At 39.7% G+C, this 17,140-nt stretch overlaps 2 protein-coding genes and 2 pseudogenes across 3 annotated transcripts in view; all 4 read left to right on the forward strand.

Annotated features, from left to right (window-relative positions):
- Window positions 1-17,140, forward strand: part of LOC133740117 (disease resistance protein RPV1-like) — a 105,340-nt gene that overhangs the window by 70,991 nt on the left and 17,209 nt on the right. The window lies entirely within an intron of this gene.
- LOC133738052 (TMV resistance protein N-like) lies at window positions 4,134-8,484 on the forward strand. 2 transcript variants are annotated; one of them, XM_062165494.1, is made up of 6 exons: window positions 4,571-4,710; window positions 5,023-5,207; window positions 5,287-6,118; window positions 6,212-6,487; window positions 6,579-7,667; window positions 7,764-8,484. In XM_062165494.1, the coding sequence occupies exons 2-6, from the start codon at window positions 5,152-5,154 to the stop codon at window positions 8,355-8,357; spliced, it is 2,847 nt and encodes a 948-aa protein (XP_062021478.1). In that variant the 5' UTR covers window positions 4,571-4,710; window positions 5,023-5,151; the 3' UTR covers window positions 8,358-8,484. The 2 variants fall into 2 exon arrangements, with proteins under 2 accessions (XP_062021477.1, XP_062021478.1); XM_062165493.1 differs by having other exon boundaries at window positions 4,134-4,710; window positions 5,023-6,118.
- Window positions 8,490-13,099, forward strand: LOC133738053 (DNA (cytosine-5)-methyltransferase DRM2-like; annotated as a pseudogene).
- Window positions 12,674-16,536, forward strand: LOC133737249 (DNA (cytosine-5)-methyltransferase DRM2-like; annotated as a pseudogene).

Raw genomic sequence — 17,140 nt, forward strand, 5'->3', positions numbered from 1 at the left:
AGTAAAGTATTATTCACAGTTTGACCAATCATGAAATTTCGAGGACGAAATTTATTTAAGGGGGGTGGAACTGTGAGCCCTGGAAAAATGTATCGAGCTTAATGGAGATCGTACACGAGGTTATTCAACGATCTCGATAAATGTTAAGATGCTCGAGGAAATTTTCAGACATTTTCATAAAGTGAAATCCTCAATTTAGGAGTTGGATAATAAAGTACACCGCACGACGAGTTCGTGGAAATTTTCGGAGAATTATTCGGACACCCGAGCTATTTATCGTGGTTTTCCGAACTTTTGAGATTTTAGGAAGTTAATTCCAGAAAAAAAAAGAAACACGTGGCGCGATCCCAGCCATTGATTCACCCACCGCTTTATCTTAGCCGTCCATCCTTAATTGGATCAGTCTATATATCTAAGTGTTGCTCTGTTGGGAGATCCAGAAGGATCGAGAGAGAGGAAGAGAACTAGAGTTCTCTAACCCGGACGCCACCGACCCGAGAAGGAAACCAGACCGGAACTTCCACGTCCGGCCACCCCACGTCGGCGCGCTGCCACCCGCGCCTTCGTCTCTGCATTGCCTACCTCCCTATACCCTCAGATCGTCCATGCAACGACGGTGGACGGAGCTGCAACGACAGGAAGCCCCGAGCTTCCTCCGGCCACCTGCAACTTCCGGCGACCGACTAAGCTGCATTTGGTATGGAAACCCATCTCCTCGTCCTACTCTACAAGTTTCTGCACTTAGTTTCGAATTAGATTAAGTTTTGATGATTTACGTTTCTGGGTAGCTACGGCCTGGCCGTGTTCTTCGTCTCCGGCGGCCTCTCCGGGCTTCGTTTCTTGCTCGGCTGTACTCACAGGTTTAACAATCGAAGTGCTTTCGGATTGTTGGCGTCACACTCATCAGTTCATCACCCATTCCCGTCTGGGCAGTGAGTTCGTGGAGCTGAGTTGGGTTGATTCAGGTTGATTTCCGGTTTCGAAGGTATAATCTCGATCTAGAATCACGTTTTGTTCCTGTGTTAGTGATCGAAAGCTATGGAACCGAGCTTGGTTTGATATGATGAAATTGAAGACTCTGTTGTCGAATTGGTTATGTTGTTTTGTTGTGGTGTTTTAAGTTGTTGCAAGTAAATCTGGGAATTGGTAATTGAATTGAGATTTTGGACTGAAATTGGCTGCATGTGTTGTTGGTATGGCTGTTGTAAGTGGATTTGTTTGCTAAAGAAAATTTACTGAAAGTTTGGATCAAGTTCTAAACATGGGTGTCCAGAGTAAATTAGATACACCCATATTGAGTCGAAAATATGTTGGAAAAATATTGGGTGTCCATAGTAATTCCGTCGAATTATTACGCGACACAATCGTTAAGTAAAGTCGAACTTATTCGTTGACGAGATTGGAAATTTATTATAATTTTCGTTGTTTGAGCATTATATGAAATGGTAATAAGCAAAGAAAGGAAAATAAGTAAAGGTTCGATAATTTGGGTTAATTATCGAACAAGTCTCGGATGGTCAAACGTTGGTCAAAACGGTCAATCCTGGTCAAACCTTGGTCAACTCCTGGTCCAACCAGGAACAGTTGGTTTAGACGATTTATTAATCGTCAATATTTCGTATAATTGTTCAATAGATTATTAACGGTCGAAATGTCGGAATCTAGGACTCCAGTTACCCGATGAACAGAAGGTGCGACTCTCGGAGTATGTGAGAGAAAGCATCGGAATCCAGGTAGGGATTCAGGACTCTCCTCGGTTAGTGATTTTCTTATATTGTTATTAAATGATGCATGTTAGTTGGTATGGTTTGGTCATGTTCAAATGCAATGCATACTAACCAAACCATGTGAGAAATGTGATGGCTTGAGAGCGAAGGGTGGCTCTGACTTCCTTGGGTTCGATCCCCAAAACCTCCGGAGGGTTAGTTACACCGGTCGGACGGTGAGCGATCGCAATGACGACCCGATCCGTGTGTGTAGCTAGGTAGCGGACGCTCTCGCTACGCTTACCTGGTGATAAATTAAATTGAGGTAAGGTCGTGTAGTGGGTCTATGGGACCGGCCATCAGGTAATGCTTGGATTTGGCGCCGTATTTATTTAAGCATCATGCATCGGTTTTCAAGTTGAAAAACATTAAAGTTTGTCGTTCCTTTAAATATTTGGTTTAAAGCATGTGTTCATACTGGAGCTCCAAACATTTATCTGTTGATTTTCAAACCTAGTCGAGTTAGAGTTCCTGTTGAGCAGCGAGGACGAAAGCTCACCCCTACAACAGTATGAATGCAGGTACTGTGCACTGGTGACGGGACAATAGCGGATGGAGTTGGGTGTGCAGAACAAGTTCGGTAAATTACCGTGTGAACCTTATTCTAAATTCTATTTCTCGAACTTTGTGTTCTGGAACTTGTGGTTATCTAGTCTCGTGTCATCATTTAGTTGAATTCTCTTCAAGTGAAATTCAACCTTGTGTGAGTCTTTATCCAAGTTCTGAACGAGTGAAATAGATTTCAGCAACTCAAGTTTTTCACCTCAAGCATATTTGTAGCTTCCGCTGTGTTTATACAAAAAGTTTTTCAAACAAAATGCCTAGCGGTTCTCTAGGATGTAAATCGAGAGTTCGGTTTATGTTTTAGAGACTCGCGGCACTGTGACGTGCTTAAGCTGGTGAGGTGCAGCTTGGGGCGTTACAATTTTACCCCTCACCCCTTTGTTACTTAGAGAGAGAGAGAAACCATAAGAGACTTCGTCGGAGCCCGTCACCGGCCGCCGGAATCCGGTCACCGGTCGCTGGAATCCGGTCACAGGTCGCCGGAATCCGGTCACCGGTAGCCAGAATCCGATGACCGGATTCCGGCCAACTTTCGCCGGATTCCGGTCACCGGCCACCGCCCATCAGACCTTTCAAAAAACCTCACCGGAAATGTTTATTACCCCAATAGACATCTATTGGCCACCAATAAGGGGTAATAGACCTCTATTGCCCCCCAATAGACGACTATCAGCCATATATTGCCCCTCAATAGACGCCTATTGCCCCCCAATAGGACTTTCAGTCGCCAGAATGAGAATTAATCTCCCTAAATTTAGACAAATAAAACTTTGATTACAGAAAAAAAAAACAAAGAGATTGCATCAATTCAAAACGTCTATTGCCCCCCAATGATATATATTGCAGCTTTGAATTCATCATGAAAAGAGGCATCACAAGAAATTAATTTACCCTACTCATATGTCAATATCAAAATATATATATATATTTTATGAGAAGTCGAAGAAATTCTAGGTTCATTTCAAGTTTCAAAGGACAGATGGGTTGATGTGGAAGGCACACAAAGTCCATCTGGGTGAATCAGTCTCTAAGATCTACAGCTGTCCATTATTTATTAGTCAAATTGCAGGGAAAGAGAGAGAACGAAATCGGAGCAAACCACCAAATCGGAGCTCAACCTCTGTTGGTGATCTGGTTTCCCTTCTCTTATTCTTCTTCGCCGGTTGTAGACCTGCACTGTTAGAGACCCAGGTCAGCGGTTCCCGGCTATCATCGTTGGAGTCGCTGTCGGCGTCGGAGTCGCTGCTGCACGTCGAACTCAGAAACTGGAATCGAAATTTGGGCTGCACGTCGGAGTCGATGTCTGAGTCGAAACCGTGCTGCACGACGACGACGGGATTCCGGTGGCTTAGGATTGAGCCTCGACGACGGCGCTGACAAGAGAGAGAGAGACGGATTTCGGTGGCCTCGGATTGAGCTTCAACGAGGGCGCGATTCCAGTGGCCTCGGGTTGAGCCTCGACGATGGCGTTGACGAGAGAGAGGAGAGAGAGAGAGAGACGGATTCCGGTGGCCTCGGATTGAGCTTCGACGTCGACGACGGCACTTACGAGAGAGAGGAGAGAGAGAACGACGCGGAGGATAGAGGAGAGAGAGAGAGATGAGAGTGAGAGGCTGTAGTTTATTAATTATCTTAAGGACAAAATTGACATTTTATTTGAAATTGGCTGAGTAGGAATAAAAATTTATTACTGGGGTAAGTGGGCTAAGTTTGGTTAATTTTGGTGGTTTGGGTCTTTTGGGTCAAGGACCTAAAGTTAATAATTATCTTCAAAGCAGAATGTGAGGACCCCTTTAGCTGGAGAGTGGCATTGACTAGAAACAGAGTATTTCCGTGAACAACAGGCGACTCTGATTCAATTCCGAAGGAGATCGATGGCGTCAACCTCTTCTCGTCGTCAATGGAAATACGATGTCTTTCTAAGTTTCAGGGGGGAAGATACCCGCCATACTTTTACCAATCATCTGTATTGGGAGCTATGTCGGAAAGGAATTCTCACCTTTATGGATGAGCCAGAGCTTCAGAAAGGGAAATCCATTAGGCCTGAACTTTTAGCTGCAATTGAGGACTCTAGATCCGCGATTGTCATTCTCTCATGGACCTATGCTTCTTCGTCATGGTGCTTGGATGAACTCGTCAAGATTATTCAATGCATGAAAGAGATGGGTCAACAAGTCCTCCCCATCTTCTACCACGGCGTGAATCCTTCTGACGTGCGGCACCAAAGGGGAAGATTTGAGCTCAAATGGGAACCGGAAGTAGAAGTGGAAGTAAGGGAACATGAAGAAGTTTATGGGAAGAATGAGGACAGACTAAATGCATGGAGATCTGCTTTGACTGAGGTCGCCAATCTTTCTGGCTGGGATTTCAAGAATGATTCGTAAGTCTCCTTCCTCCATACTAGTCACACCTTAATATGTTTCCTTGCTAAAGTAGATATAGATATTCAATCCCATCCTTTTGGGAGCAGGATAATCTCTTCTTTTTCAAATCAACTATTTTAAATTGGTTTTGATTTTTCTGATTGAGGGATGGATACGAATGGATAGTAATGAACATCCAGTAAATTTGAGAGACTCAGTGGATTACCATTTTGCATTTACTTAATGTTGCCAAACGCTAATATTGTTTTTGCAGCTTAATGTAACATTGCTTAAGTTTCTAACTCACAATTTCATCTGAATTTTCTCAGAATTGAAACAAGTATGATTGAGGATATTGTTAATCATATACTAAAGAAGTCCGTCTATACATCGTCAAGTGTTCACAAGGGCTTCATAGGATTGGATTCCCCCATTCATGATTTATTAAGCAATTACATATGTCCGCAGCTTGTTGGGGTGCGTTTTATAGGGATCCATGGCATGCGGGGCATAGGTAAGACAACACTTGCTCGAGCTATCCATCATGAAATTTGTCAGGATTTTGACCGAACCTGCTTTCTTTCCAATGTTAGAGAAATGTCTAAAAACAATGGCCTAGTTTCTCTACAAGAAAAACTTCTTTCCAAAATCCTGATGGCAAAAGTTGAAAATACAGAGGATGAATACACAGGAGCTGCTATGATAGAAAGGCGGTTGTGTAGAAAAAAGGTGCTTGTTGTTATTGATGATGTGGATCAGTTGACACAATTAGAGAAATTGGCTGGAAGTCGCAACTGGTTTGGTCCAGGGAGTAGAATTATCATAACCACCACAAATGTTCAGTTGTTAAAGGCACATGATGTTGATGCTACATACAAGGCTAACGGGTTAAAACGTGATGAAGCACTTCAACTTTTGAGTTTGAAGGCTTTTAAGAAATGTCCCCCACCAGAAGATTATTTGCATCTGTGCTACCATATTTTAGGGTATGCTCAGGGGCTTCCGTTGGCTCTCGTGGTTTTAGGTTCTTTTCTGTTTGGTAGAAGTGCTGATGAATGGGCAAGTGCAATAGATAGGCTAAAGAACACACCACATAAACATATTATTGAGGTGCTTCGGATTAGTTTTGATGGACTGGATGAAAAAGACAAAGAAATATTCCTACATATTGCTTGCTTTTACAAGGGGAAGGATAAGGATCGTGTGACACAAATACTAGACTATTGCCTGCTAAACCCTGTCATTGGTTTAAGTGTTCTTGCTGATAGATCTCTCATAACTATCTGCAACAACGAACTGTTGATGCATGATTTGCTACAAGAAACGGGCTGGGAAATTGTTCGTGAACAGTCTCCTAACGAGCCAGGCAAACGTAGTAGATTATGGTCTCATAAAGAGATCAAGGATGTGCTGACAAGAAATATGGTAAGAGTTTGATAATGGAATAAAGATAAGCATATTATTATTTGTGTTCTGCACTTAAACTATTATTATTAATTTTTTCTTTTCCATTATCAGGGAACTGATTCAATCCAAGGCATGGTAATGGAGTCGACTAAATTACAAGTGGATCATTGCAATCCAGAAGCCTTTTCAAATTTGTCTCAACTTAGTCTTCTCCATATTCATAATGTGAACCTTCCCGAAGGCCTCACCTGTCTTTCTAATTCCTTGAGACTCCTCGAATGGACTGGGTGTCCCTTAAGATCTCTCCCAAAAAAATTTAAAGCAGATGAACTTATTGAACTTAACTTGTGCCACAGCAACATTAAACAGCTTTGGAAGGGAACAAAGGTATGGCTATTAGTTATAGTCTGCTTGTTTATCTCTATGAAGCAAATTGTCTGTTCTGTGTGGTGGCTCACTGTTTCAATTTTATGAGCAGAATTTCGACAAGTTGAAGTTCATCAAACTCTGCCATTCTCAAAACATTGTGGAGACCCCAGACCTTGCAGGTGTTCAGAATCTTGAGACTTTAGATCTTGAAGGATGTTCTCATTTGGTAAGAATCCATCAATCCCTTGGATTTCTCAAAAAGCTTGTTGTCCTGAATCTTAAAGACTGCAAAAGTCTCAAGAGTCTGCCAAGTAGAATTGAAATGGAATCTCTGGAAAGATTAATTCTTTCTAACTGCTCAAAAGTTAAGAAGATTCCCGAGTTTGTTGGAAATATGGAACGTTTGTCGGTGCTTTATCTTGATGAGACTGCCATTGAGGAACTGCCTGTTTCAATTGGACGGCTGACTGGCCTTGTGACATTGAATCTAAGCAACTGCAGAAATCTTGTTTGTCTTCCAAGGACCATCAATAAATTGAAGTCTGTTGAAGATCTTAATCTTTCTGGATGCTTGAAACTCGGCAAACATCAAGTAAATGTGGGGGAGATGGACTGTTTTGAGGAAACTGATGTGAATAGTGGGTCTGCAATAGAAATTTCATCTACCCATGACCTCATAAGATATGTGAGACGTTCAATCTTTCATGGACGCAAAGTAGTTTTGGGATCTTTAAAGAAGTTTTTGCCTTCTGCATTGGTGCAAAAAGTGAATACAGAGCCAATGAGTTTCTGCTTGCCTATATCTGGTCTGTGTAATTTAACATATCTGAACCTGAGTAATTGCAGTCTTGGTGAAGGAGCATTTGCCAACGAATTTGGTTACTTTCCCTCTTTGGCGACCTTGAATCTAAGTGGAAACAATTTTGTTCGTGTTCCTTCAGGCATTCGATTGCTTTCTAAGCTTGAGAACTTTAACTTGGAGAATTGCAAGAGACTTCAAGAGTTGTCAGACCTTCCATCAAATAGTAGACTAGATTTAAGGGCAGATGGTTGTACTTCACTGAAATACTTGTTTGATGCATCAAATTTGAACAGATTAAACAAATCGTATTTCAATTTCATCAATTGTTTCAATCTAAATGGCAATCAAGGATGCAATAACGTGGCATTTGAAATGTTGAAGACATTCATGTATCAGGTACTCTCTCTCCAAGTGTGTGAGTGTGTGTGTGTGTTTCTCTGCTCATATACTTGTAGACATTAATCAGCTAACAACCTATCTCTTCTTGCACAGGGAATCTCTAATTACAGGGAAACTTTTCAAATTGTAATTCCTGGAAGTAATATTCATGAGTGGTTCAGCCATCAGAGTGTTGGGTGTTCATTAAGTGTATCTCTACCTGCACATTGGAATAACAGTCGGTTTTTGGGATTTGCTTTGTGTGCTGTTTTTGTACTCCATGAGCACCATCCGGTGGATGAGCTTTATATAGATGAATTCAAGACTTTTAATGCAACACATCATCTTATATGTTGCCTGAAGCACGATGGAAGAGAATATGGCAAACAGCCTGCATTTCGCTTTAGTGAAGAATTTTGCAAGGTTAAGTCAGATCATCTGTGGGTATTCTATGTATCTCGTGATAAATACTTTGGTACAGAGTGGTGGCATAACAGTTGCAGTCAGTTTGAGTTCTTATTTGAAACCAGAGGACCGGGTCTGAAGGTGAAGAAGTGTGGAGTCCGTCTGATATATGAGCAAGATGTGCAAGAGTTGAACCAAACAACCACTCAATCGAGCAGTAGGATGTCTCCTTATGAGGATATATTGATAGCCAGGGAAACCAGTGGCACTGGTAGCAGAACTTGCACCCTTGAAGAATTGTAGGACTGGCAGAAATATAGGTGATCCAGTGATCCACCACTGGCCAATCTGAAAGACCTCAATTAAGGACTCTCTCTCTCTCTCTATATACACACACACACACACACACACACACACACCGCGCCCGTCGGGGGGGTTGTGTGCACTCTCTGTGTGTGATATTTTCTCCCTGAATTTCGCTGCTTTCCTCATTTCCCGTTTCTCTTTCTGATGGCAACTCTCTCTGTACAAGAAAACCGTTGTCGGCGGTGAACAACTACATTGGCGCCGATATTCACGATCAGAGTGGTTCTCTGCATTTCCAGCTTCAGTAGGTAAATTTTCTTTCAATTGCTTCACCATTATAACTTGTATGTAATTGCTTTCTCTTCGTGTTCGTGTTTTCTTTCTCCGTTTACGGCGCGTTAGGGTTTCTCTTGGTACTGATTCCGAGTTTTGCTAATTTAATACACTCTGTCTTCTAATAAGGTGAGACCAGTGGGTGTCTTTTTTTTTTTTTTTGTCCCACTGAAACCGGGGAGGGAATTGAAATCCAAAAAGTTCGATAATTTATGGTTAAAGAGTTTGGATAAGTCTTATGAAGGAAATGTATACCTTGTCCTGTTTCGGATTCTTGAGTTTGTTTTCGAGAGACGGCTCCCCTTCATAATAGGGTGCCTATTTGCTCATTTCAGGCTGCTGTTGTGCAATTTCATCATCGAGTTGAGTACTCATACAATAGTCCTATAATACTCCTTGGATTTCATACATTATCATATTATAGTCATTTTATTCGTATCATTCTGTTTGTAAGGTACATTATCATGTTTCACAATTGAGTTGCTTTGTGATGTTAATCCAACTTGTTTATTGTTTGGGGTAGAAGATAAAGTCATTTGTGGGTGCATTTCAAGTACCGATGAATCCAACTGCACTAACTTCGTGTTGGGTTCCAGTCATGGAGTTCATAACTTAACATATGCCAAAATATATAGAACATTTTGGCAATCTTCCAGAGCTTGTCTACTGGAAGCAATTTAGGTATATTATTATTTCCATTTACCTTACACAGTATTTGGGCATAGTTGATAAACTTCATGGATTATTCACGCATGTAATTGTCTACTGTTTGTAAAAGTAAACTCCCTTTAGTATGGTAGCTTCCAGATAATTTTGGAACTCAGTGTTTATCCTCTTGCCAGATACAATGGTCATGGTGACAGTGAATTCAGATACTCATAATTTCAGTTATAAATTTTTCTAAACAAAATGTTGCACGTATTTTAGAGTGATTCAAGATACAATAAGAATAGAAATTTATGTTTAAGTAATCTTACTGGTTTGCTGTGAACCATAGACACCAAATCTGTTTTCCTGTGATGGTATCTCTGCAATCGATGAACTGACTCATTATGAATTTTATGCTACTCTCTCTTTAGTTCAGTTTTCTAATTGAGGAATTGTTATGTTATATGACTCGTATGTGTAATGTGATGTGTTTATAATTATTTATCGTTCCTTAATTAACACTATGATAATTATTGAAAAATGTCTGCAGCAACACTGCTAGCTAGGGGTAGATCTGTAGCTGGGTTGATATTCATTCTCTCATCAGATTAATCTTGCACCCATGTAAGTTTGTATCACCAATCTCCATGTGAAAAAATCTGTATGCCAAAATAGCACAGTTTAGTCATTTTTTCACGGCTCAAAAACTTTTATTACACCTTGAATCTTCAAGAATATCTTTTACATAGTTGCAAATGAATACTGTAATCCTGGTTACTGAAAGTATTTTATGCAAGTCAAGGAATTAAATTATTTCTTGCTTGTTGCAGTTAAGTTTTTCTTTATTATGGTACTTATTCATTTTTGTTTTAACTTGGACAGCTTGGAAACCTTTGCACTGGGCTGAACATACATATAGAGAAATGGTACATGTTTTTTGTTTAAGTTCTTGTATTAATTCATTTTGAAATTTACTATATTCTTGTGATTGAAGGATATTCTAATAGTAATAAGAAAGTAAAATAAATGACTATTTGTGGAGGTGCGGCAATGACATGCTTAATGACAAGGTAGGTTGAACTATTGGAAGCAAATGAAAAAGGAACGCCGAGTGGGATCAAAGAAACTAGCGGACTGATCACTAAATAGATACAAATAGATGCAAATTCTGACATCCACAGCCCCCTTGGTTCTCTCGCTCCTTTCTCGCGGAGCGGCATACCGGAAAAAAGAAAGAATAAAAAGTCTATTCCTATCAAACCAAGAAAAAATGTTGAACAAACTCCTAGAAGCCATCATCTTGTGAAATTGTAGTGTGTTGGGAATTTTCAAGGTTGATTGAATGTAATGAGAACCAAGACTTTTAGGGTGAAAGCGGGTAGGCAGTGCTTGCAGGGAGATTTCATAATAGGCATTGTTGTGGCCCTTGTTGGCTTTGGTATCTTTTAAATTTAAATTGCCTTTTCTTCTGAATGTGGACTGGAGGTAGCGTTTCTTTGGCTCGTTGGTATAAGGTCTGCCTAGCTATATTTGTTAATCGTATTGCTGGTTCACTCTGGTTATAATGCTTGAGTGAACCCTCATTGGACTAAATTCTTGAGCTTTGTGTATGTAAAAATTGTAGTATTTGCAAGTTCATGTACTTCTTTATTTCTCATTTATGTTTATATATCCTGTTAAGGATGGAAATACATCTCAGATAGATGATGATGATGTTGACTGGGATACTGATGATAAGCTTGAGATTAAAAACTTCATTTTATCTTCTTCAGCTAATCTAGGCTCTGGGGAGGTAAACATTTAATCTGACATACAGATTTATATTCTGTGGAGATTGATGATATGAATCTATTATGTGATAAATTCGTTGGGGCAGATGAAATACTGGCTTGCTTTGTATGTTATCAACTGTGCAAAGTGTTTCTTCACTGGATATTCTTGAAAACTCTGCATTTAATTAACTAGTAAAAATGCATATGGATGATATTCAGGTTTCTTCTGTTTTTTATAGAGATTTGATCATTCCAACATACAGGTTTCTTCTGTTAACCAATTGTTCAGATTCATCTGTCATTTCATGGTAGTATAATGCACATATTTATTGTTTTTGCAAGATGAGTTGGTCCGGTATTCTACTTGAAGAATATAAGTTGTTGATGACTTGCAATAAAAGGAAAGAAGATTTTACATTATTCTGCTTTATTGCTATTATTTTGCAGGCTCTTGAAAGTAGTCCTCCGGAGCAACATTATCTTCCAGAGCTATATTCTCCTCCAGAACAGTGCTCTCCTCAAGAACAGCAACAAATTGGCTCGGATCTCTTTTCTTCAGATTATGATGGGAGCTTTCTAGATGGTTTCCACATAGCTCTGATGATGAGGTAGTTAATGTCTTGAATACTGTAGATGCCGTTGGCCCTTTTTGATAAGAATCTCTATCCTCCACACCACATGATATTATATTGTTTTGCAATATCGGTGGAACGTCCTCATCATTCTATAGGCTAGTACATCAATTAACATGGGATTATTGGTGCATGGCAATGACACTTCACTTGCATGTTACATATGTGGACTTCACAGAAAATTAATCAACTATTTTTGCAGGTAGCCATCGATCCTACATCTGAGGCAGAGATAAAAGTTATGTCCTTGGTTAAAATGGGGTACAATGAATTGGAGGCTTCAATGGCAATAGAAAGATGCGGTATAACTTAATTTCTTTGAGAATTATCATGTACAGATTTATCTCTATGCTTTAATCCTTTTTGACGATTGTGTTGATATCCTGTAAACTGCTATTTACTTGCTTTAGGTATATGCATATCTGTAGCTCCAAACCAAACTCCAGAAGTATAACTAGAACAATTTTATTTAGGGTCTAACACTCTAACTTCATCTTCAATGCATCCAAAAAATATATTGGTTCCTTTCAGGAATCAGGATCACAATCATGTAACTGGAACTGTATAGTAGGAGAATCTCGTGGAACTAGGCTACAATGTTTTTCATAGCATAAAAAGGCCAGTGATTTTGGGGCCACAAAACTCCTTCCTAATATTTTCTGTTGTTTAGTAGGAAATCCAACCAGGTTTACTATTTTATTTGACTTGGACAATAAACCACTTTCTGCTAGTTCAGTCAGTTGGTGATGCCATCCATCCTCAGTCTCTTTTTCAATTCTATATATGTTGTTACTTCTCTTTTTACTTACTCCTGTTTTTTCTCATTCAAACGTTGCAGGTATTGACTCGTCACTTGTTGATTTGACTGATTTCATATCAGCTGCTTAAATTTCAAAGGCAGAAGATGGGCCATCTTCTCCTTGAAGAGATGGTATTGTTTGTCCTTCTTGCTGATATTCAATGTTAATTTCTGGACTAAGAATCAGTTTATCTACACATTCCATGTCTGGTAGATTTTGACTGCTGGTTCAACTTATCTGCGGAGTGAGGATCCTGAGAAGAATAAAAGGAAACTTTGTGAATCTTCATTGCTGAAAAGGAAAAGGATATGGGACATGGAAACCAGATCATAGGGGAAGATGCTGGTAGTACAATTCATCTCCCGAATCCAATGAATGGGTTTGGGTCTCCAGCTGATCTCTGTCAAATCCACAGAAGTCTTCCAGAGGCAGCCCAGGACCTCCTTATTTTTACTATGAGAATGTGGCATTGACTCCTAAAGGAGTTTGGAGCACAATATCCCTCTTTTTGTATGACGTGAAGCCTGAGTTTGTTGATCCGAAGTATTTTTGTACTGCTGCAAGAAAAAGGGGCAACGTTCACAATCTTCCAGTCAAAAACAGATTTCCTCTCGTTCCCTTCCACCACAAACTATATTTATGCATTTTGCATGACATGGAGGTGGTGGCCTACTTGGGATGATCGGACAAAGTTAAATTGCTTACAGACTTGCATTGCTAGTGCAACAATTACTGAGAGGATCATGAAGGCTCTTAAAGACTATGACGAAGATGAAATCCCACCTGAAAGTGTCCGTCGCTACGTTCTTTATGAATGCCGCAAGTGGAATCTTGTTTGGGTAGGAAAGAAAAAGGTGGCCCCACCTGAGCCTGATGAAGTAGAAATGCTTTTGGGTTTCCCAAGGGACCACACAAGGGGAATATGCAGGACAGATGGATATAAGTCACTGGGAAATTCATTCCAGGTTAAATTCTTTCTACTTCCATTTGCATTGAACATGTCTTTCTTCCTTATTGTTCAGTTCATGTAACAAATGATCCTGAATATTTCAGACAGTTCCATTTGCTTTGGTTTTTTGTTCTGTTCACAAGCATGATCTGTATTTCAACTTCTCTATAATTGAACTTTATGCTTCAACCTTTCTATCAGTTGTCCCAGCATTTTGAAATTAAATTTTCTTATGGTTCATTGGCATTTAGATATTCTCTGCTATTAAATTCGCTCATGGGTTCGTTTGCATTTATATTTCCTACAGTTTCACTTTACCACAGTTATATTTGCTTCAGTTTTCACTTTTTGTCTGCTGAAGCATGACAGTTTTGAGTAGATTTGTATATTTTGCTGTTTCTATCTAATGAACTTTGTGTTTGAACAATTTCTATTACAGTAGATTTTCACTTTTATCGCATACTCTTTACTAAAGGCCTGCTCACCTAAGGGACAGTTTTTAAGGAACTGTGAGGGACAAGTGAATCTGACGGCTGAAAATAAATGCACAGTTTTAAGTTATTATAATTTCTGCTTTTATATTTAATACATGTGGTTAAGATGCATTTGTCCCTCACAGTCCCTTAAAATTGTCCCTTAGGTGAGCAAATCTGCTCTTTACTATTACATTTTACTTGGGGTAAAAATTCCAAATGGTACCTGAACTATTACACCGCTACCAAATATAGTACATCCGTTAACTTTTCCGTTAAAGTCGCCGCATGTATTTTTTAAATAAAAACTTCAAATGGTACCCAAACTATTGCAAAATATATGTTTTTGGTATCCATAATTTTTTTTTAGGGGAAATGCTCATTTACCCAATTTTAGCTTAAAATTTGCCCACTTGCTCCACTAACAGTTTTTTAACCCCATTTACCCAAAACACTCTAAGGGATTATTTTCCCTTTACCCAATTAATTCTTTTTATTTATTTTTGGGATTTTTTTGCCCTCTCCTTTCTCACTTAGAGAGAAAAGTCATCCTCCACCTTGCTGTGCTCCGGTGACCAGTGGCTGGCCGCGGACTCCGGTGACTGGTGACCGGAATCCGGCGACCGGTGACCGGAATCTGGAATCCGGCCACCGTACTGTTAACCGGATTCCGGCGTCTGAATTTATTGCCCCCTAATAATACCCAGTAATCATATTATTACCCCCCAATAATCATATTATTGCCCCCCAGTAATCATATTATTGTCTTCTCAGTGAATTGCATAATCTCCCAAAACCAAAATGAATACACTACAGGCACAATTGATCAATTAATATGCATATTATTGCCCCCCAAGAATCATATTATTGCATTGTTGATCAGATAGTAGATCATTGGCCTCCAATACAAAGTCCAATGTCTCTACTGCCCCCAATAGACCACCAAAAATGCACCATTTTGTAGGATTCACAGATAATTTGACTTTAACACACAGAAAACAACAGGTAACTTATCAAAACACCACACTATAGTGATCCCTGTCCCTCATTTCAAAGTTTACTGGGGGCCAATAATGTGTCTACTGCCCCCCCGTAGACCATCAAAATTAAAAAAAAAAAATTCTTCCCGGTGGCCTACCCACCAGATCGTCCTTCGTCTCCACCAGCCCATAAGGAACTGCAGTACCGCCCAGCGAACTGCAGCACCACCTCCCCTTCACCGGAGTCATCTGCAGCACCGATCCCAACCACCTGCATTCCGGCTTTCGATCCAACCTCCTCACCGGAGCCTCCCAGCCTTTGATCTAGAGCCTCTAAGGAACTGCAGCACCGCCTTGCGCAGCCCAACGCCCGCCCATCCCAGCGCCACCCTGCCTGCGCACGCCCAGCACGCTGCCACAGAGAGGGAGAGAGAGAGAGATCAGAGAATGGGGGGTGAGAGAGAAAGAGCAGATCGGGGAATGGGGGATGAGAGAGACAAGGAGATGCACATGTAATTAAATAATTGAGTTAAGGGCAAAACTGTACTTCAATATTAATTTGGGTAGATGGGGTTAAAAAACTCTTAGTGGAGTAAGTGGGCAATTTTGAGTCTAAAATTGGGTAAGTGGTCACAGCCCCTTTTTTTTTACCCCAAATGATACCTCAAGTATTGCCCAAAATCTTTTTTATTGATATAATTTCTAGCTAAAATAAATAGTTAATTTGATGAAATATTAGATTTTTTTAAATTGAAACTTGTATTGATTCAACCTATTTGTAATACTTCTTCCAATGAATGAATATCATATTATGATGAAAAAAAAAAAAATAGTAAATGCACAATACTTGAGGTATCATTTGGGGTAAAAAAAAAAAAAATTTACAGGTACCAAAAAATACATTGTGCAATAGTTTGGGTATCATATGGAGTTTTTTCCAAAAAAGTACATGCCACATAGGTGATTTTAACGAAAAAGTTAACGGAGGTACTATATTTGGTAACGGCACAATAATTCAGGTATCATTTAGAGTAAAAAAAATTCGTAGGTACCAAAAAGTACATTTCACAGTAGTTCAGGTACGATTTGGAGTTTTTACTCTTACTTATGGGTTCCACTTCTTCAGATTGATACAGTGGCTTATCACCTGTCAGTTTTGAAAGATCAATTTCCCAATGGCATCAATGTCCTCTCTCTCTTCTCTGGGATTGGTGGTGTAGAGAGAGCTCTTTATCGGCTTGGTATCCCGATGAAGAATGTTGTGTCAGAGGAGATTTCAGAGGTGAGCAGAAACGTTGTGAGGAGCGGACAAACCAGAGAGGGAACTCGTATCACCTTGCTGATGTGCAAGAGTTGAATGCTGACCGCTTAGAGCATTATATCAGATCCTTTGGCGGGTTTGATCTGGTGATTGGTGGCAGTCCATGTAACAATCTTGCGGGTAGCAACAGACACCATCGGGTCAGTTCTTTTTTTATGACTATTTTCGTATATTGGATTTGGTCAAGGGTATTATGGCAAGATACAATTGAGTTTATGTATAACTCTATATTTTAGATGAATGAACCATTGGATCTCTTTGTTTCTGACTATTGATCTCTGATTCGTTTTTCAAATGATGTCAGAATATGCAGTGATTCTTGTTATCTCTTCATTTTCGATGTGCTTTTTCTTTGTTTTTTTCTTCCAATGGTTTTAGCATGGGACCTTCTAAGCTTATGTAGAATATATGTGTTGAGTCCTGATTCAAAACAGAAACCAACTTGTGCTATGACTTGATGCATAAACTCTCGCAAGCGTACGAATCGTGTCAAGATAGGAAAGTGTTAAGCCGAAAATTAGCGTACCACGGGGATTAGTGGCTAATCCACAATCATTGGTAGTCGGAACTAAAGTCACTAAGTATGCAAAAGAAGAACTAAATAAACAAAAATACCACTCTAAGACACTAGGCCTTAGCAATGCTCGGCTTTGTTATTCACTAAAGCCTAATCAAAACTAAGAGCTTAGTGGTGGATATGCACAAATGAGTGGAAGAGTTCAATGTTTGGGAATTGATTCTAACTTAACAAAAAGTAATGAAATGTAAAGCAATAAAAAATAAAAATGAAATGTAAACAATAAAAATGAGAATGTTGGGTGCTAGGGAAGCTCCTTCACCCAAATCTTATGTGTCGGAAGTTAATCTAATGT

Source organism: Rosa rugosa, chromosome 3, assembly GCF_958449725.1.
Source record: "Rosa rugosa chromosome 3, drRosRugo1.1, whole genome shotgun sequence".
In the NCBI taxonomy this organism is placed as follows: domain Eukaryota; kingdom Viridiplantae; phylum Streptophyta; class Magnoliopsida; order Rosales; family Rosaceae; genus Rosa; species Rosa rugosa.

Bases quoted from the DNA above. Each gene is read 5' to 3' on its own strand.
- LOC133738052 (XM_062165493.1), top strand. From the start codon at position 4,205: ATGGCGTCAACCTCTTCTCGTCGTCAATGGAAATACGATGTCTTTCTA. The intron at 4,711-5,022 runs GTAAGTCTCCTT...GAATTTTCTCAG, and splicing joins TGGGATTTCAAGAATGATTC to AATTGAAACAAGTATGATTG. The intron at 6,488-6,578 runs GTATGGCTATTA...TTTTATGAGCAG, and splicing joins AGCTTTGGAAGGGAACAAAG to AATTTCGACAAGTTGAAGTT.